The 20,612-nt window shown below is 36.6% G+C and overlaps 1 protein-coding gene and 1 pseudogene across 1 annotated transcript; both read left to right on the top strand.

The window, feature by feature from the left end:
* Positions 1–1,279: 1,279 nt before the first annotated feature.
* Positions 1,280–3,592, top strand: LOC147548654 (uncharacterized; annotated as a pseudogene).
* A 2,918-nt stretch (positions 3,593–6,510) lies between these two features.
* On the top strand, positions 6,511–15,251 carry PP5.2 (protein phosphatase 5.2). The gene is made up of 14 exons (XM_086666448.1): positions 6,511–6,613; positions 6,713–6,919; positions 8,101–8,260; positions 8,432–8,601; positions 8,674–8,745; positions 9,578–9,728; positions 9,854–9,962; positions 10,255–10,372; positions 11,990–12,137; positions 12,398–12,646; positions 13,347–13,472; positions 13,554–13,654; positions 14,634–14,708; positions 14,946–15,251. Exons 3-14 carry the CDS (start codon positions 8,191–8,193, stop codon positions 15,003–15,005), a joined length of 1,449 nt encoding a protein of 482 aa, XP_086522574.1. The 5' UTR covers positions 6,511–6,613; positions 6,713–6,919; positions 8,101–8,190; the 3' UTR covers positions 15,006–15,251.
* The last annotated feature ends 5,361 nt before the right edge of the window (positions 15,252–20,612 follow it).

The raw sequence follows: 20,612 nt of genomic DNA on the forward strand, positions 1-20,612 counted from the left end.
GATGGATATAAGACATACAACATGAAATTAGTTTAGATTTAACCAAACATGAGAAGTACATCGAATTCAATAATCATACTAAATTAAACACACACAATAACACATCAAAACTTCATCCCTAAACCTCAACAAGTTGATTAACTACTCATAATCAAACAAGTATTGCGATCCAAAATGACATTAAACATCACATACATGATTTTATAATGTGAAACACTAAGAATCACAAATGAGTTGACAAAAGTAACTTAACACAAGCTAATATGAATTCAAAGCAATGATGTCGAAATCGTACGATTTGCGATGCAAATCGTACGAGTTAAATCGAATCAGATGCAATTCGATTCAAATCGGACCTTGAATCGTAAGAAACATGGAATCGTTCGATTTTATTATCAAATCGCAAATCGAATCGTGAATCGTGGGATTCACACTGAATCCCACGATTCAGATTTGATCGACAATTAGAAGGGTTTTGAAGTTTTTTTTGCTGGGAAACTGAAGAGGTTCTGAAGAAAGTTTTTGAATATAAAGAGATACTTACCTCCTTCAAGTTCATCATCTTCCTTCAAGCAAATCCAGAGATTTTGACACAAAAAATATCAACAAGTAAGATTTTTCACCTTTCTTCTTCTTCTTCTCTCTCTAGAACCCTAAAACGTTCTCTGATCTTTATTTTCTTCTCTCTCTCTAGATCGTATGTGACTCTGTGTTCTTCCCTCTCTCTGTAAAAACTATTTTCTGCCTTCTCTCTCAAACAAATGTTTCTCTCTCTAGGAACTCTCTAGAACCAGCAACTAGTTTTAGCTTTTAGATATTTTCCTATTATTATATTATAAGCATGTACCTCTCTTTTCTTTTTATTATATTATAATAGTTCATGATCAAATCAAAGCAGCTGGTTATTATTATTATAAATTTCTAACAGTCCTTTTTACGTAAACAGTATTATAGTAATTGTTTAATACTTCAACAAGATAATAGTTAAAACCAGCTATCATTTTACTTATTTTTCCTAGCTACTGATTTGTATGAACTAAGTTCAAAAAAAAAAATATTTTGTATAGAATAATATTCACTCAATTGAATAATACTCCAATGGAATAATAGTGCCAATGACTCATAGTGGTAAGTTTATTTTTCATGGTAGGTATTTCAACATGAAAGCAAAAGAGGGAAAAAATGATATTACATGGGAGCATTGTATGCCTATAGATGAAAACAAGAATCACGTCAAGTGCAACTATTGTGCTAATGATTACTGGGGGGAGTTTACAGGATGAAACACCACCTAGGAAGAACTAAGAAGAACGTCATTGCTTGTAGTAAAAATCCAGAAGAAGTGTATCAAAAATTTAAGAAGATGTTGAGTGATAAAGCAACAGAAAAAGCAAAGAAGGGTATTGAAGAAGATGAAACATTTGAGCCTGATATAGAGATACTTGATTCTAAGGGGAAAAGGAAAGCAACTATGGAGGCTCATGGAGTTGTCAAAAAACAAAACACTATTAATGCAATTTGGAAGAAGGGTGATAGAGAGAATTGTTGTGCCGAAATATCCAGGTTCTTTTATGCTAATGCTCTCCCATTTAACCTTGTGAAAGATGTCTATTTCAAAAAAATGATAGATAAAGTTAGTTGCTTTGGTCGTGGACTTAAGCCACCTACGTATCACGAGATACAAAATACTAATCTAAAGAAAGAGGTAGAAACGGTAAGTGAAAGAATTGAGATGTTTAAGAACGAATGGAAGAAGGTTGGATGCGCTATAATGTCTGATGGGTGGACAGATGGGAAGAAAAGGTCCATCACTAACTTCTTAGTGAATAGTCCGAAGGGATCTGTTTTCTTGAGATCAATTGACACGTCTGACATATCCAAGAATGCCGAAAATAAATTCAAGTTGTTAGATGACGTTGTTGAAGAGGTAGGCGAGGAAAACGTTATTCAAGTAGTAACTGATAGTGCTGCGGCGTATGTCAAAGCTGGAGAGTTATTAATGGAGAAGAGGAAACACTTATTTTTGTCCCCTTGTGCGGCACATCTTGTGGATCTTATGCTAGGTGACATTGGGCAATTGCCAATGCAAGCATCTGTAATTGCAAAAGCCAAGAGGATATCAGTCTATATTTACAAACATACATGGGTGTTGAACCTAATGCGTGTTCACACAAAAGGAAGGGAGCTTCTGAGGCCAGCAGTTACACGATTGGCCACGTGTTTTCTTACATTGAAAAGCATACATGAGTAAAAATTGGGACTAAGAGAAATGTTTGCTTCATCAGAGTGGGAGAAGAGCCCTTTTTCAAAAACTAGTGAAGGGGTTGAAGTAAGAGATACTGTATTGGCAGATAAGAGTTTTTGGCCTAGAGTGCAGTTCACAATCAAATGTACATCTCCATTGGTGAAAGTTTTACGTCTTGTCGATTCCGATGATAGGCCATCAGCTGGTTACATTTATGAAGCTATGGATAGAGCTAAGGAGCAAATAGAGAGAAATCTTGGAAAAGTAAAATCTAGATACTCGAATGTGTGGAATATAATTGATGAGTGTTGGAATCTTCAACTCCATAGGCCATTACGTGCTGCAGCTTATTTCCTAAACCCTAAATTTCATTACAGTGATGATTTTAATCCAGACCATGAGATTAAAGAGGGTTTATATGACACCATTGAAAGAATGTTACCTACTTCAAAGGAAAGAATACTTGTTGGTTCACAGATTGATAAATTCTCAAGAGCAGAAGGATCATTTGGAAGAGAGATGGCAAAAATTTTGAGAGCTTCAAGACAATCAGGTTTACTAATTACAAACTTTTTTATTTTTGCTTAAGAAGTTAAGTGCATAATATTTTTAATTTCTTATAACGTTTAAAAATTTCGTATACAACTCTATGGTGGGAAAGTTATGGAGGTCATTGTCCAGAATTGCAACGATTGGCGATTAGAGTACTAAGCTTAACTTGCAGCGCTACGGGATGTGAACGAAATTGGAGCACATTTAAACAGGTAAAACAATGTTGACAATAGATAAATAGCAAATAAGTTTTAAATTATAGCTCTAAGTTTTGAATTGAATCTTTACTCACTCACATATACGATTTTAGATACACACAAAGAAAAGAAACAAGTTGGAACAAAAACGCTTGAATGCTCTTGTATATGTGAAGTACAATCTTCGACTCGAGGAACGACAAGTAAAAAGAGAACAAGGAACAGATCCAATTTCTTTATCGGACATGGAGTCCGACAATGAATGGATTACTGAGAAAGAGGGCCCTGCACTCCTAGAAGACACAACATGGATGGACATTGGAGATTGTTTTGTTGAAAAGGAAGGAGAAACTCTTCGAAGACGTCGACGTAAGTTAAAATACAAATGGGATTGAAATTTGTTTCACATCTACAAATCAACTTATTAGACACCTTTATTTTTTGTACAGGACCAAGAAACTTAACAAAGTCAGTGAAAGGAAAAGGCAAGGAGAAAGAGCTTATTGATGAAGATGTATCTTCCGAGTCAGATAATGATGCACCTAATGAAGACCTCGATTTGGATATTCTTGATCTTGATAATGACAATGGAGAATGAAGAATGGAAATAGAGAATGAAAAAGAACATCTTACATTTTATTTTTTTAATGAATTTATAATATACAATTCTAAGTTTTAAGTTAAAGATACATTGAACTAGACCTATTATATTTAATGAATTAATATATATCTATATATAAATCTTACGATTTTCGATTTACAGATATGATACGATTTAAAAAATTGAAAAATGATTTGCGATACGATTCACGATTTGACAACATTGATTCAAAGTGCTTGAACAAGGCGAAGAACAAGTAAAAATGGAAGAACAAGAGAGAAAGTAATAGAAAATGGGGTTTTCCCAACTGAAATTCGGTTTCCACTCCTTGCCAAACGCACCCTTGAAGAAGAAAGATTTCCAGCCAAGAACACTAAGCCGGACGCACCCTCAAGCCACCAAAAACCACCTTAGTGTTCCTTCCCACTTTTCTAGTTTTCTGCAAAACCGCCTAAACTTTTCCCAAAACCAACTTCAAACCAACATCCCTCCCTGATTTCTCTCCTGAAACCTAAGCCACCTTCTTCCTTTTCTCACCAAAACCCCATGAATAACTCCCATCCATTAGGGGTTTTTCTCCTCTGTCCGTGTGAAGAAATCTAACCCCCCCCCCTCCAAAAAAAAGAAGAATTGTGTTCCTTCTTTTTAGTTTCCCCAAAACGCGTTAGGATTTTCTGCGAAAAAGAGAAAAGCGATTCCCACTTCGTGACGCAATAGAAAATGGTGCTCCGACATCCAGATTTGACAGATCCATATGCATGTGTCCAGCGGCATTTAATTATTATTGGTTGGAAGATAACCTGTCTGCCATGAAGCGTAGTATCGCAGGCTCCAACTGAGTACTTCCAACGCGTTGAGGTGCATGTCCAGCTGCGTCTAGGATCCATCTGATCTATTAGTTAGTCAATCTGAGCCATCCAACTTGTTTCTTTGATAACTTCTTCGTCCGAGCTCCGATTGACCTCTGTTTTTACCGTTGGACTCACTGTTGACTCTACGTTTCATTGGTCTACTGATTTTCACCAAAAGACACTAAATACCCCTGCTCAAAATGACCAAATTTTCCTTCGTGTGTCTTTCATCGATCTTTACCCATTTTCTTGTTCAACTCCATAGAAAGTACTTAATCAAGAAAATCGATCAACTTATTAGAATAACATTCCGAAATGGACTAACTCGTCCAAATTAAAGGACTCAAATGTGATAGTTTCATGTCACATCACATGGGATGCTCAACTAAGCATATTTTCACCCAGATGTTGGGTTGAGTTCATAGTCAGTGTTCCAAGCAGCCTGAGATGCATCCCAGCCAGCGCAGGGACGACATCCCAGACTCTAGGCCACTCTTAAGGGACATCTTTTAAAGTCTTCCTAGATTATTACCCATTCTTTTTAGCTTCCTCAAGGCTTGACCTAGGGTCAATCTTATGGTTTCTTAGGGTCATCCTATGGAGCCTCGAGAGTTTGATAGAGGGGTTCAAGTTCTTGAAAGAGATTAAAAAACTAACTTCTAGAGCTAGTTGGCTATGAACCAAAAGTAATTTTTCCTATTGATTCATTGTATGTCATGGAGTTCTAATTGCTTAGTGTTGAGGTTAAAGATGATGTCGTGATGATTTATGACTATGTATTTGATTAAGTTGAATGTTTGATTTGAAAATTGACTGCTCGTTCATCAATCTGTCATTTCAATATTCATTTCGATTTTTTGTCTTTATCTAATTTCATGTAATATGTCAGGCATCTTATCATACTTAGGCGATTAGGCAACGCCATTGATACACGACATTAACCTTCCAAGACAACCATTCAACGAAGTATGATCATCGGTTATTCGTAGTGCTTAAGAATGTCTACTTTTGGAGTCGAGATTAGATTGGAATCAATGTGCTCGATCAAAATATACGTAGCCTAGGATCGTCATCACAATTTCATGACCCCTTAACACCTCTCTCACCTGGTTATCACTCGACTCTGCTCCGACTAACTCTTTCGCCCACATTACTTTAGTTTAGTTTATTCTTTTCTTTCTTTACATCTTTTGTATCAAATCATAAACCCCCTTCGCATCACTATTTACTCGTTTAGGATTCAGTCTTAGTATCATTTTATATACCTAGACTGGTAGCCACTAAATCCATCTAATATCCGTATTGCACGTCATATCTTTGTGATTGTCGGGTATAGGCATCTATCATTTAGGTATTGTTTGCCAATTTTGGCAGTTGGTTTAACGTTATTTGCTTACCCGTACACTTTTGTTTTCTTCTATTTTCGAAGTTTCTTAGGTTTCTTGCTGTTAGGTAGAAAATTGAAAAAGCGGAGGAAATTAAAGAATCAAGATCATTGGAAACGTAGAGACGTGGCATGGCATGAGAATTCATCGCGTGACAACGAAAGCCACCTTCGGTATCACCTGTTATATTTTGTTTCATTTAGTGTGCATCTAGTCATTTGATTCTTTGCTTGTATATGATTGAGTAGTATCAGAATAATGATATTGCTTTGATAGATGCTTGTGGTTGATATAGCCCGAGCACTTGCGTAGTTAATTTTGATTGTGATATTATGAATTTCGACAACTGTGATGGTTGGGAGTATGAATATGATGGTGGTGGTGGTAGTCATAGGTGACGATGAAAATGAAGGTGGGGAGAGAGAGCAAAATTGTTGTGGTTAATGTAGTTGTAAAAGTGAAGATTTTTTTCTAAACGGTAAAAAAAAAATGAAGATCTTGTGTTTGTATTTGAAATGTGAGTGTATAAGGGTAAAACTTGGTTCAGGTGGTAAGTGGAAATTATTACGAGTGCGGGCGATTGAAAGGGTAAGTGAATCATTTCCTTTCCTTTTTGTTAAAAGAGCATTTTTTTCTGTTGAAAGATAAAAGAGCATAATAAGTTTTAGCGAAACGTGCAATTACGATACATATCAGAAATAAAAGATGGAACATGATTCCAGATTGTGTCATGCGACATAGACTTGACTGAGACCTCACCTATTTAGCTAGTGTGTCTGTTTGTGTGTTTCCTTTATCAATCCAATTATTCCATTAGTTCAACAACAAAAAAAAAAAAAAATCCAATTATTCCATTTTTGTTATCTTAGAGACCGGGCCAGGCTATGTCAAATTCCGTGCCACACCCTCCCCCGTACTTAAATTTTGTCTATACCCCCAAACACAAATGCAAGAAAGAAAACCCTCGCTCAGAAATTAGGGTTTCACTCTCTCAAGCTCTCAGTATCAAACCCCTCCCAAACCCCTAACCTTCTCCATCTCCTCTATCTCTCTCTAGGACCAGGAAAACCAACTCAATAGCGTTCCAGGTATTCCTTTTCCCTCTCGTTAATATTTCTGTACTTCCATTTCGAATCAATGGAGGTTCTTGAGTTGACTACAATTTTATAGCTTACTTGGTTTGTTTGTAGGGTTTTTTGGTCTTAATTAAGTAAAATCTGAAAGGTTTAATAACGAAAAAGAAAAGTTGAAATTGTTGGTACAGTTTTTCTTATTATGTGAATTTCTGCTTTAATCCTCCTATTTATCTCTTATTTTGATCTGATAAAAGGAAGTTATTTTAATGTTTTTGTTAGGATTTTTGGGCGAAGTTGTCTTCATGAAAGATCTATGATAGTTAATGTTTTGCTGAAAGATGAATTCCACTGATTAACAGTTTTATAAATAGATTACTTTATGTATGAACAATTTTTCGTAAGTGTGGTGGTTTTTTCAGCTGTGGAAAGATTTTGTGTACAATAAATACCATATAAGAATTCATCTTAGTTGTGCTCCTTTGACGATATATGTCATATTTATTACTATTAATTTCGTTTTAGTAACACACACACACGCACACGCACACGCACACGCACGTATACATCTGATATTATCGTTATTGTGGCTGTTATTTCTTTACTGGTTTAGCGGGTTGAGTTCTATAAGTAATCTCCCAAAAATGCACAATGCAAATCTAGTTTGGTGAATTGAGAGGTCGAAAAAACCATGTTTAAGATATCCATAATGGTTTGGATTAAGAGAAAGCTACAATTACGAGCTTAATAACCTTCTCAAGGTTACGCTCCTTTAAGAATTGATACGATAAGATTTTATGCCAACCAATTAGGAAGTGTTAAAAATCAGGCATTTGTAATATATGAAAATGTTTCAATTACTGCCGGACCCAACTATAAAGGTTTAAAAACTCCCAATAAATCCATTTATTTTCTATGTATTATACTTGAACTTTTTAAGTTATTTGGAAATCATTTAAAGCGTCAACTTCTTTATTTGTGTATCTCGCGTGACATTATTCGCATCCTGCTCATACCAGTGGTTATTCTGTTGACATAGCTTATGGAATATGTATTGGATCTTTGAGATTGCTATTGGAATCCTTAACATTTACAATATTCCGAAGTCTTGTGCACCTATTCAATAGGCAGCTGGTGTAATGGCACTTCCAATTATTAAGCAGTGTTTCTAAACAAAATGTTGTCGCATTATGTAGCATGGGAGTATGGTAGTGGAATCTGTTCTCTGGTAGAAAGGGGCGATCTTATCGTATAGATAATATTACACATCGTGCCAAAAGACAAGTATGGATAGTGGAAATTCAGATGTTGCCCGCGCAGAGGAACTCAAACTCTTGGCCAATGAAGCATTTAAAGGTACTCATAGTATTAATTGTCTTTCTTAGCTTTTGATAAGAGAAGTGTTATGGTTTAATGTCAGGCTTTTAAGCATACTAACCTATCATATTTCTTGGGAACACAGTGGATTTTTTCCGATGACGAGCTGAAGATGGATTCAGTTATGCTAACTTTTTTTTTCCTTTTCAGTAAACAAATATTCTCAAGCCATTGACTTGTATACTGAAGCCATTGAACTAAATAGCCAGAATGCTGTATACTGGGCTAATCGTGCATTTGCCCACACTAAACTTGAGGAATATGGGAGTGCTATCCAAGATGCGACGAAGGCCATTGAAATTGATCCTACATATTCGAAGGTAGGCTACTCATCATTGATTTTGTAAGTTTCTTGTGTATCATCTGTGATCTAAAAGATGTTTGTTATCCAGGGTTATTACAGGCGGGGTGCAGCATATCTTGCACTGGGAAAACTCAAGGATGCTTTAAAGGACTTCCAGCAGGTATTTTTGCGTTAAGGGTCTCCTCCATTCTCTTAGTTACTTATTTTGACTTACATCCTTTATCTTCTTAAACTGCATATGCTTTTTTTTGCCTTGTCAGTTATAAAATGTTGATAAACATGTAGTAGGCTAGTACCTAACGAAAATAGTCAATTCATATATCTATGCAATACTTTCTGTATACTCTGAATTGAATTATATTTGTTCCTGCTTTCACTTCTTTCTTCATTATTGAGAAGTTGAAATATATTCATTGTTACTAGGAAGGCCTCTTTACAGGACTGTGACATTGTTATCTTTGACACGAGCTCTGTTCGGGTTTTTTGCGACTCTGAGGGTTAATGTAACTTTTGGGATTCTTGGATTATAAAAAAGGACTTTTTTTTTATCTAATGCATCGCTTTGAAGAAAGGTTAACGCAGTTGTAAGGGTTCATACAGCCTGGACATTGTGTTGCAGGATATGTTAAAACTAATGCATTGCTTCATGACATAGCTTTTCTTTATTCTCTACTTCCTTGTCTGATAATTGCTCAATATCATCCAGCTTTTGATTAGATATTTACTGCATTGGTTTTAGATGAGTTTGCTGTTCAATGTTGACTATTTTAACTTAAGTTGTTTAATGAGTAAATACTTTTTGAACAATGGTTTTTTCTTGGACGGCATTGGTTCAGTTTCCCCAAGTTCATATTTTATCGACTAAAGTTGTCATCTGTCAAATCTTCTCGTTAATCTTGAATTACTATTTTTCAGCTCTATGTACTTCCTTCTCCTTCTCTTTGTTTATACTGAGTAAAATGCGGCATCTCACATTATATAACATTGTACAGGTCAAAAGAATTTGTCCTAAAGATCCAGATGCTACCAAGAAGTTGAAGGAATGTGAGAGGGCTGTAATGAAGCTCAAATTTGAAGAAGCCATAGCTGTCCAAAACACAGAAAAACGCTCTGTAGCTGACTCTATTGATTTTCATACTATAGGTATCAGTTATTTATAACATTATGCCCTATCTTCGCTAGCATATACAGTTCTTACTTCTCATTCCTTTTGTTGTTTGTGTTCCTTTTATAATTTACTGAAGACTTCATTTTCTTTTAATCAAAAGAGGTGGAATCACAGTATGCTGGCGCCCGTATAGACGGAGAGGTTGTCACTTTGGATTTTGTGAAGAAAATGCTGGATGATTTTAAGAACCAGAAGTGCTTGCATAGACGGTACACACCATTTATTACAGTTGTATATTAACCTAAATTGATGGCCCAATTCATCCCTATACACTATCCTTTACCCTTCTCAACTTTCTAGTTGGAAAAGAAGCATTCTCAATTATCACCCTCTTCATCTTTTGTTTCTAATAGGACATATGTAACTAACTATTGCTCATTTAGCTCAAACCAAGAGGAGGGATTCTACAGTTCAGCAACTACTAGACTTATAGTAGTAGTTAATAGGGTTCTGTAATTTTTCTACCATGTTTTCACAATGAAGCTGAATGTTCCTTGTCAGATATGCATACCAAATTGTGTTACAAGCAAGAGCGCTTCTGCGTGAGTTGCCTTCTCTGGTGGATGTTACAATCCCAGATGGAAACCATTTTACTGTTTGTGGTGATGTGCATGGTCAGGTAAATACTTTACTTCTAATTTTCCTTCAGAATGCTGACGTACTATCAATTTAGATCTATATCAGAATTCTCATCATTTTTTGTATAAATATTCAGTTAAAGATTCAAAAAAAAAAAATCAGAATTTGTACCGAACTCATGATTCCTGTTGGTCCTTCAGACTATGTTAACATTTTCTTTCACGTGTCTGGCGGTTGTATACTATTGTCACTTGATCTCTTAAAACTTATAAGTTAATAGAAGAACCAAGGGAAATGAAGAAAAGTGAAAAAGAAAAGGTGACAAGTAGTTACTAAGCTAAATGTGGAGGTGCCATGGGACTGGAAAGGGCCTTGTGATTCTTATCAAACTAATCAAATCATTAGTCTGTGGCCTTAGAAACATCTTGGAATGAACCAAAAGAGTTGAGGCGGCTCATAGCCTCAGATTGTCTTGAGTATCAGTAAATAGTAGTAAGAAAACCTCACTCTCTGGTGGCTCATATAACCTTTAGGTCCATTACCATCAATTACATTCTTAGATTTAAGTTGCTTCACATATTCTTTTTGCATTTCTCTGGATGTTTTTAGTCACATGGTTTAGAATGCAAGTCATGCTACTTCAAATGATTTCTGTTTGATGGTCGGTGCTTATTATACGACAACGGTGTAACCTGTGCCCGCTGGGCACGGAAAATTTGGCAAGCATATTTTCCAAGGTTGTGCATATATTGCTTTTTACAGAAGTACTAACATGACGTATATTTGTCAGATGGTTATGCTTATAAAGTTTATAGTGGTTGATGATGTTGTCTGTATGCGTCGATTTACTATATATCCATCAAATTAAATCTGAATCACTTCACTTTTAATTTCGCCCGGTTTAGAGAAGTCTTCCTCGTGGCAATTATGAACATATAGAACTACAATTAACAATAAAATGATAACTTCATCCAAAGTTTCAAAAAAAAAAAGAACAATAAAATGACAACCACAAATTGATTGGAAAAAATAAACAGAATTAACCCTTGTCCAGTGTAGTGATGTTAAATATAGAACATGTAACTATTTTTAATCAACATGGAATTTAAAAAGCGCCCCACTTTTTTGCTATTTTTAATCAACATGTTAAATATAGGGGTTGTGGGTAACAGGGGCACTTATAGTAATGAAGTGGAGCTCCTGCAGAACATCCCAAAAGGCATCTTTGAAAGATGCTTTTTTTATCTTTCTTTCTATTTTAAACCGTTGGATGACTTATGAAAGATGCTTTTTTTATCTTTCTTTCTATTTTAAACCGTTGGATGACTTATAATTCAATCTAAACCTTTGAATTATACAAAACTCAATCTCCACCATTGAATATAAACCTGTGAGATTAAATCTCAACCATTGGGAGGAGGGAAAAAATATACGCACATCCCTTATTTATAGATGATTCAAAAAAAAAAATTAAAGCTTGCCTGTCCTGACATTGCTCTTTTGAGAATAAATGTGGAACATCATAATTAGATGAGCTGATAGTAAACAGGGATCCACTGCTTCTCGAGTATAGTTATCTTTAATTCATCAATTGTTTACTACTTGTTTTAGACTCTCAAGAGTTCAGACTGCTCATCTTCCTTTTACAAACTTGCAGTTCTATGATCTGTTGAACATATTTGAGCTAAATGGACTTCCTTCAGAGGAGAATCCGTATCTTTTTAATGGCGACTTTGTGGATAGGGGATCCTTTTCTCTTGAGGTCATTCTTACACTATTTGCCTTCAAATGCATGTCTCCCTCAGGTAATTTTATAGTAATAGCATTTATTGATTACTTTATTCATTTCTTTTCATCATCGGTAAAGATAAAAAAGTGACTATATTACTAAAGTGACTTGGGTTCTTCTAGCTTGAACTTTCTAATTGTAACTGAAGTTATTTTCTACTGATTATAATCTTTTTGTCGTTAACCTTCTTCACTTCATCATTTCATTTGTTATTGACAACTAAGGAAAGAACATGGTCACCTTCTGTTTAATTAACCATCTCCTAAAAAATTTCAGCTATTCATCTGGCAAGAGGAAACCATGAGAGTAAGAGCATGAACAAAATATATGGTTTTGAAGGCGAAGTTAAATCAAAGCTGAGTGAAGCGTTTATTGAACTGTTTGCTGAAGTGTTCTGTTGTCTGCCTTTGGCACATGTCTTAAATAAAAAGGTTTTCGTTGTTCATGGGGGACTCTTCAGTGTTGATGGAGTGAAACTCTCAGACATTAAAGCAATCGATCGGTTCTGTGAACCCCCAGAAGAAGGTAAGTGCATATGTCCATTTATAGCCTGCCTATCCTTGTTTTTTTTTTTTTTGTCGAAAATAGCCTGTCCTTGTTAGTCTTGTATTCTGCATATCTTCTTGTATGCATCTGTTTTTGGTAATTGATGTTTGCAAATCAGCAAATGTCAAAAGAACTTAGGCACATGCTCTTATTTTTCTGATTCAAAAAGTTAGCTCCAGCAGTTGCTTACCGCCTGTCAATTTATTGATGTTTTTTCACTTTTATCTTAGTTATATGGACTAATATTAGCAGTCTTCTCCATAAATTCCGATTTTTCATTGTGATGAACTAGAAGCAATTTTTTCCTGGTATTACGGTTATGACCTTTCAAAGGTTACACACTGACAAGCTAGAATTTGGGACCACTTTTGAGTTGTGATCGGTATAGGAAAAGATAACAATGAGAGCAGCGAAGGGGTGGCTTTCAAATTCAAGGGGGTAGGTCATATTTGGAACTGATGTACCTCAGCAAATAGGATAGGCCGTACTCTCTGGATTCAGAGCAACCAAACATAAAATTTCTTATTAATTCTTCCTTAGATTGAGTATCCTCTACTAAATCAAAGTTACCTAACACAATCGAGGAAACTGTGATAGCTTCCGAACTTCAATTCAATATTTAATATCAAAATTTAGGTGGTATGATGAATCTCTAAATACCCTTTTCTTCTTTTGTTAGGTTTGATGTGTGAACTATTATGGAGTGATCCACAGCCTCTTCCTGGAAGAGGCCCCAGCAAGAGAGGTGTAGGTCTTTCTTTTGGCGGAGATGTCACCAAGAGATTTTTGCAAGAAAACAATCTCGGTAATTTACTACTATTTCCTTGTTGATAATCCTAGTTTAATTTATTCAACAGTTTCTGAAAAGCATGAACTTGCTTTACAGATCTAGTAGTCCGGTCCCATGAAGTGAAGGATGAAGGATACGAGATTGAGCACGATGGTAAACTAATTACTGTATTTTCTGCTCCAAACTACTGTGATCAGGTACATCAACTCTTGTCTGCTTCCAAGTACGATTGCGACCTACTTGACATTTATAATACTTTTAGTATATATTTGCTGTCTATACTCGTATGTAGCATCCTGATATGCTTGTCAGATGCTCAAGTCACTTTAGTGGGTAAACATGAGATCTTGTAAGTATGTCTATATGAAATTGCCAGACCATTAAAAAAGTTAATTTTTTCTATATAGTAAGATGGTTGATGGTTGATGGTTGATGGTTGCTCACTCTATCCAACAGTAGAAACCATCTATATCACAAATTAGAATGATTTTGACTTTTGATGCCATGCCATTAACCTTGCCTAAAGATGTCTATATTCCAATTTTCCTTTCCATTATATGCCCTTGCGTAAGATTTGATCTGTAGGTTAGAAATGAATGACAAGTTAAATAACTACACACTCCCCAATATGTACTCCTTCCCACTAATCCCTCCCGTCATTCATTTAAGAAAAACTAATTCCCCTCCCTCTTGGAAGAATGAAAGATAGAATAATTACTCCCGCAAATATAATTTCGATTTCTTTTTTGCCAGTACATTCAAAATTTTTTTCCCGATACCTATTAAGCAAAATGACAAGAAAATTTATTCTACAGTTTTCTCGAACAAAGTTATGGTGTATGGTTTTATTCAGTGTTAGGCCAAGTCAAGGACAGTGTTGTGTATCCAATATAGGGCGCTTATAAGAATTCTTTGACCTGCAATGACCCTTAAAGGAAAAAAAAAATCAGATCTACTGACTTGTATGGGCCTGATTCTGATCTCTAAGTCTTAATACTTGACTAAACTGTAGTGTAGATTTGAATTGAATGTTGTTCTGGGTTTTAATTATAACTTCAGATTTTGCATGTCACAATCCAACGTACTGTTAATCTGTAATCTATAGATCTTGTTCAACCAAGGCAAATATTACACTATGTTTCTTAATAGAGTTTATGTATGATGCTGGATATGCAGATGGGTAACAAAGGTGCTTTTATAAAGTTTGAAGCTCCAAATATGAAGCCGAACATCGTCACTTTTTCTGCAGTTGTGAGTATCTTCTGCTAACGTGATTTTTGTACTACATAAATGACTCTTATTAGTTAAGTACTCGAGTTAAATTTGCCAAATCCAGCATTTATCTTGTCATATATTTCGCTTCTGCTTGTCCAATCTGGTTGAACTGTTCGGTCAAATCTAGACTTCGTACAGACATTTGAATTTTCAAGCCTTGTTAAATATTTATGTTCAATTTAGTTGATAATCTCGTTGGTCTGAAAACTGCAGGAACACCCAGATGTGAAACCGATGGCATATGCAAACAACTTCATGCGTATGTTCCAGTAATCCATTTTTCTTTCCAGCAGTACCTTGTTTATCGGATAAATTTTGTGCCCAAAATTTGTCAAAGCACACACAAGAATGCAACAAAATGTAAGTTGGTCGTGGTGCAGGGAGAAGCTATAAGAGTGCAAGTGCAGTAGCTCTAGCCTCTATGTGCTGTGTCATTTTGATTTATATGTAGTTTCATATACTTACAGAATGGAAGAGAATGTTGAATAACTGAACATTAATTTATACTCTTTCAGACTATTTTGTCTCAAGTTAAGATATAGATGGTTTTAAATTGTTTTGACTTGAAAGAATTTCATCAGTCTGTCACTCACTGCATCTTCATGTCTTCTTGAGCTTCCTTGATTTTTTTATTTTCTTTTAAAGCTAAAAAAGTTTAATTGATGGCTAGTTGAAGGAGTTTCCAACCACAATATACCTGCCATTTGATGTTTAATGATTTTAGCTTTCTGTAGCTTCAGGTCTGGTTCTGTTAGTCTAAAATCTTGCTTTTAATTCAAGGAAAAATGAGTAAATGATCCAAATTTTGGGGGGTAAAATTGTTTTTAGTCCGACCATGGCAAAAAGTAACGTGCAGGTCCAAATGTCAGAAAAAAGATTTTTTTTCCCTGTTCTTTTTTCTTCCATTTGTGCCTTGGACGGGACATTTTCGTGCTTTCTAACATCTGACATGACGGCAACGACATGATTTCCACCATGATAAGCAAACAAGTTACACAAGAGACTCGTGAGAATTAGACTACCGATATCTCTTAGGGTTTTAGTTTTTATAGTCACTAAAACCTTAATTCCACCGCCTTACCGATTCTCTCTTTCTAGATTTTATATAGACATGGATGCGCTAACTCTAATAATCGACATAAACCTAGCTCTAGGGGTGGGTAAAAGATCTGGAAGACCGCTATCCGACCCGTTCGACCGAGATAAAAAGTGTCCATGGACACTCGATGGTCATAACGGTCAGTGTTCAACCGGCCCGAAAGAATTGGCAGACGGTCACGGTCAAAATTTTATGTCGATAGACCGTCCGCTAACCGACCGACCAATATAGACCGTCCAAATAACCGACCAGTACGAGTAACCCGAATAGGTTGAAGGACTAAACTGTCCTCATTTTTAGAAGTTGTCCGTTGAATTTTATAGACATATGAATACTTGATGGTCGTTGGCTATAGTTATATAGTCCTCTGGAAGACCAAACATTAGTACATGACTTAATTATATCTTGTCGAATGATGATCAACTGTGTTTTTTTCCTTTTTATATTTACTTTTGATTTCTTGGTTAAACATCTTCATTAGTAATTTTGTTTGTGGTAATAAAAATAAAATTCTGAATTTAAGTAAATTTTATTGGAACGCCCGGACCGAGACCGTCCAGTGTCCGACTCGTCCAGTAAAATAAACGGTCTTGGACGGTCAATAGACAAAGAATTCTTGAGAGTGGCCGTTCTAGTCCCCCCGAGTAAATAGGTGGTCACCAACAGTTTATGTCCGAGTCAACCGGTTCGATGAAGTTAGAGTCCCGTACCCACCGGTCCAGACCGATTCCCACCCCTACCTAGCTCCGCATTCTAGCTCTTTCTCGGAGTCCAGCTCTGGCTCGTAGTGTTACTTCGCATACCAACATTGTAAGCTTGTTGGTTGGTCGTAAACCGGGTTTGATATCAACCCATATTCAAACCACTTTCAACATAATTTTTTGAAGTCTTGGTTGTGGAAAACAACCCTTGAACTTACATCAACTTGATAGTTTATTTTGGTATTTACAATCTGATTTATACAAAAATTTGTGCAAAGTTATCTTGAGAATAGACTGTTTACATAGAAAATAAATTGTACTTCTTTTCAAACAAATAATAGTATAATTTTGACAAACAGGTGTGTTAGCTAAACAACAAGGTGGGAGATCAAGTTGATTGCTCGTGTCCCAAGTAGAGGAGCTACGCTTGAAGCTCTTGGTCTTCTCATAAGCAATTGGAAAGGTTCGAGGGAAAACTAGCGAATAAGATATTTATCTTTCTGGTTTTACTTAGTATTATTATGGGCTTATGCATGTGATCCTGGGAATACTAGTGTAGATATTAGACGTCTTATTTCCGCTATAAACACTAGTAGAAGGGTGTAAAACCCAACAGTGGCGTCAGAGCCTCTTGCAATTAGCCTATCTTATCTAAGTTTTGGACCAATTCCATGCTTTTCTAGATAGATTATTGTGTTTAAAAGTGTTTTGAACACAAAATTTTGATTAATTTTGAATAAGATTCAAGAATTTGTCAAAAGATTTCAAAATTTGTTCTTGAAAAGAGTTTCAAAACCTAAAATTTTGATCCAAATTAATTGATTAAAAGAGTTGTTTTAAGTTTTTGGAAACTTGTGAAAAACAAAATTTGAAAATTTTAGAATTGTTCTAAAACGAATTTGAGATATTTTAGAAGTGTTTCAAATTTTGGAAATAGCAATTTAGAATTGCAACACAAAAAAAAAAAAAAAATTGGAAACTATTGAGTTTTAGAAACTCAATAGTGGCCAGGAAGCTTCCTGGCCGGACCAGCAGCCTGGAAGACGCGTCTGGAAGACGCGTGCCAGACTGCTGGTGGACGCGTCTGGAGACGCGTCCAGTTGCTCTAGGTTTCCAGACTCTACCACTGAAGCATGAGCAGCCGTTACCAATGGAGCGAGTTGGAAAAGTCCGGTTACCTTATGCTTCAAATCGCAGTCCGGTTACGTCTACTGTCCGAATGGAGGAGCAGTGAGTTGGAAAAGTTCCAAGCAGAGCACAATTGCAGACTCTACCACCGAAGCAAAATACCTAGCGGTCTCGGAAGCTGCAAAGGAAGGAGTTTGGATAAAGAAGTTCATAATAGAACTTGGTGTCGTACCTGGCATAGAAGAGGGAGTGACTCTCTATTGTGACAACAATGGAGCGATAGCCCAAGCCAAGAAACCAAGTGCACACCAAAAATCCAAGCATATCCAAAAGAAGTACCACTTGATTAGAGAAATCATAGAGAGAAAAGATGTGGTCATTTGCAAGGTTCACACGGATGACAATGTTGCAGATCCGTTGACTAAACCGTTACCTCAGCCCAAACATGATTCACACATGAGGGGCATTGGTATAAAGCGCATTGGGGAATGGCAACAAATGTAATTTCGATTCATAAAAGAGTTTATGTACCTAATTACTTACATTCGATAAATAAAATAAAAGGAATTTTATTTTTGTCCTTAAAATTTGGTTTGGTATTTAAGAGACAGTCCGTAGATAAAGAAAGCACTCCGAGTAGGCTAGTCAGATACGTGATCTGATGAATGAAACCCTACTAAGTGAACTTGGAGTGATTCATTATCAATTCCCTAGTCCAGGTCATTGCATGGACAACAATGACTCACGAAGACTAGTACGGGAGTCGATGGGATAGCGTATTCGATTCGACTACGTGAGTGCATAATAGGGATTATACGCTGGAATAACCCTCAACATGAGAAGTTCATCCAAAGAATGATGAATCGTCAAACTTCTCATAAAGACAAGATTGAAGAAATTCCTCAAAACATGAGTGCTCAGCTCATCTTATATAAGGAATGTCTGACTTTGGTTCCGTTAAACGCCGCGCCGTAAAAGGAGGTTATAAATACGGATACTGGGAAGGACAGGATAGACATGAAGTTGAGTGGGAGCGCAAGAATGGATTATGTCCTCCTAACCATGTTAGGATGCAGTGTCCTCGGGCCACTTGACGAGCAACAACTGAAAATGCATGGCCGTGCTCAAATGGATTAAAAGTTAATCATTTGTGTGGACAGTTGTACTCGAGATCAAGAAAGTCTGAATGACGTGACGTATCAGATGGGACACTAATTGACACGGGAATCGAACATTGCACTTGTTCTAAGTCCAAGTGGGAGTCTGAAGGAGTTGAAGGAGATGCCCTTCGACCAAGGTGACAATGCGAACAATTTGTCGGATAGGACAATTGTTGTGGAAGATCATCAAGTCCGATTGATTTAGGGATCGTAGAGTTGTAGCTAGAGACCAACTACGATAGTCGAATTATGAAGTAATTCGCGGCTAACTTCGATCGGATCCTACAACGGGTTACACATAAGAGTGTCAAATTGATCTAGGATATGACTAGTGGGGGTGAGATATAACAATGGGAATGTCCCATAAACATATCTCATAGGCCTAAAAGGGAATTAGGCAAAGATAGTACAAAAAGGCCAAAAATAGGATTTTTGGGCCTTAGCCGATTCGGGCACTTCTAGGGCTCGGATTGGGCTGAAATTTTGAGGGGAGATTTCTGACATATCCAGTAGTATGCATGCAAAATTTCTGGTGTTTGGACACTTCCTCGTTAGGGAATTGAGAAAATATCATTAGATGTTATTTTCGACTATTTCCTTAAATCTTATTCTAAAGGGTGTTTTAGGAAACCTTTGAGGAGGTGTATTCTCATTAGGGTTCCATATAAACACTTTTAGGGCAGAGAATAAGGTGCGGGATTTCTCACTAAGCTTTCTTACTCTACCATATCAAGTAGAGAGGAAAAAGTGAGCTAATTCCCATTAACTATCTATCTAGTCAAGAAGAAAGGAGTTCTTCTCCCAACCACCATTGGTGTGCTAGCTAAACAACAAGGTGGGAGATCAAATTGATTTCTCGTGTCCCAAGTAGAGGAACTACGCTTGAAGCTCTTGGTCTTCTCATAAGCAATTGGAAAGGTTCGAGTGAAAACTAGCGAATAAGGTATTTATCTTTCTAGTTTTACTTAGTATTATTATGGGCTTATGCATGTGATCCTGGGACTACTAGTGTAGACATTAGATGTCTTATTTCCGCTATAAACACTAGTAGAAGGGTGTAAAATCCAACAAAATATTATCGGAGGTGTAGCCTCATCTCGTACCATCATGATCTCTAGATTTTTCCGTCGTCGTTTGTTGAGTCTGTTCTCTACATGAGTTGGTCCTCCAGCTATGACGTTGACACTTTCTTCGCCCTCGGATTCGGACTCCGTTTCTGCCTCGGCGAATATTTCCGCCAGAGTTTCTGATATTTCGCCGAGCTCTTTTGCCAGTACTGTTAAGCGTCTGATTGTTGTCACTGCTGGGGTCGTGTCTTGAGTTCCCTGGCTATCAGTCTGGCCTTTTTGACTTAAGTTGGCGGCCCTTTCGTCAGAAGGCTTTCCGAACGCATCGAGGAGGGCTTGGGTGAGATTAGTGAAATTTCTCGTTTCTGAGAGCGATCCTATTCCCGAGAATGTAGGACCCCTTGGATCGTCTGCCGCTCTGGGATTTTTGGCGAGTAAAGATTTCAACCTAGCTTCTGCTATGTCTAGGTTGCTCTGAAGTGTCATTATTCTCTCTTCTTGTTTCCTTTTTTCAACCTTAATCCACTCGAGAGCTGCTGAGATCATTATGAGGTATAAAGATCCTTCTCGGTCTTCACTGGGTGTTAGTTTTTTTGCTGGCATGTCTGCCTGAAGGTTTTTAGGAAAAAGTGGTTAGTTCTGAAGAAGTATTAAGTAGGATTCGAGTTACCGAATGTGAGGATTTGCTAGAGAGATGCCCTCCTTCTAGCGCCAAATGCTGATGG

Source organism: Eschscholzia californica, unplaced genomic scaffold, assembly GCF_041429995.1.
Source record: "Eschscholzia californica isolate CP2 unplaced genomic scaffold, dmEscCali1.0.p SCAF_3, whole genome shotgun sequence".
Taxonomy (NCBI): Eukaryota; Viridiplantae; Streptophyta; class Magnoliopsida; order Ranunculales; family Papaveraceae; genus Eschscholzia; species Eschscholzia californica.

What these genes read in the sequence shown, in the direction of transcription:
- PP5.2 (XM_086666448.1), top strand. Translation starts at nt 8,191, where the DNA reads ATGGATAGTGGAAATTCAGATGTTGCCCGCGCAGAGGAACTCAAACTC. An exon ending in CAGAAGTGCTTGCATAGACG is followed by an intron (nt 9,963 to 10,254) that starts GTACACACCATT and finishes GTTCCTTGTCAG; the next exon opens with ATATGCATACCAAATTGTGT. An exon ending in CAAATGCATGTCTCCCTCAG is followed by an intron (nt 12,138 to 12,397) that starts GTAATTTTATAG and finishes AAAAAATTTCAG; the next exon opens with CTATTCATCTGGCAAGAGGA.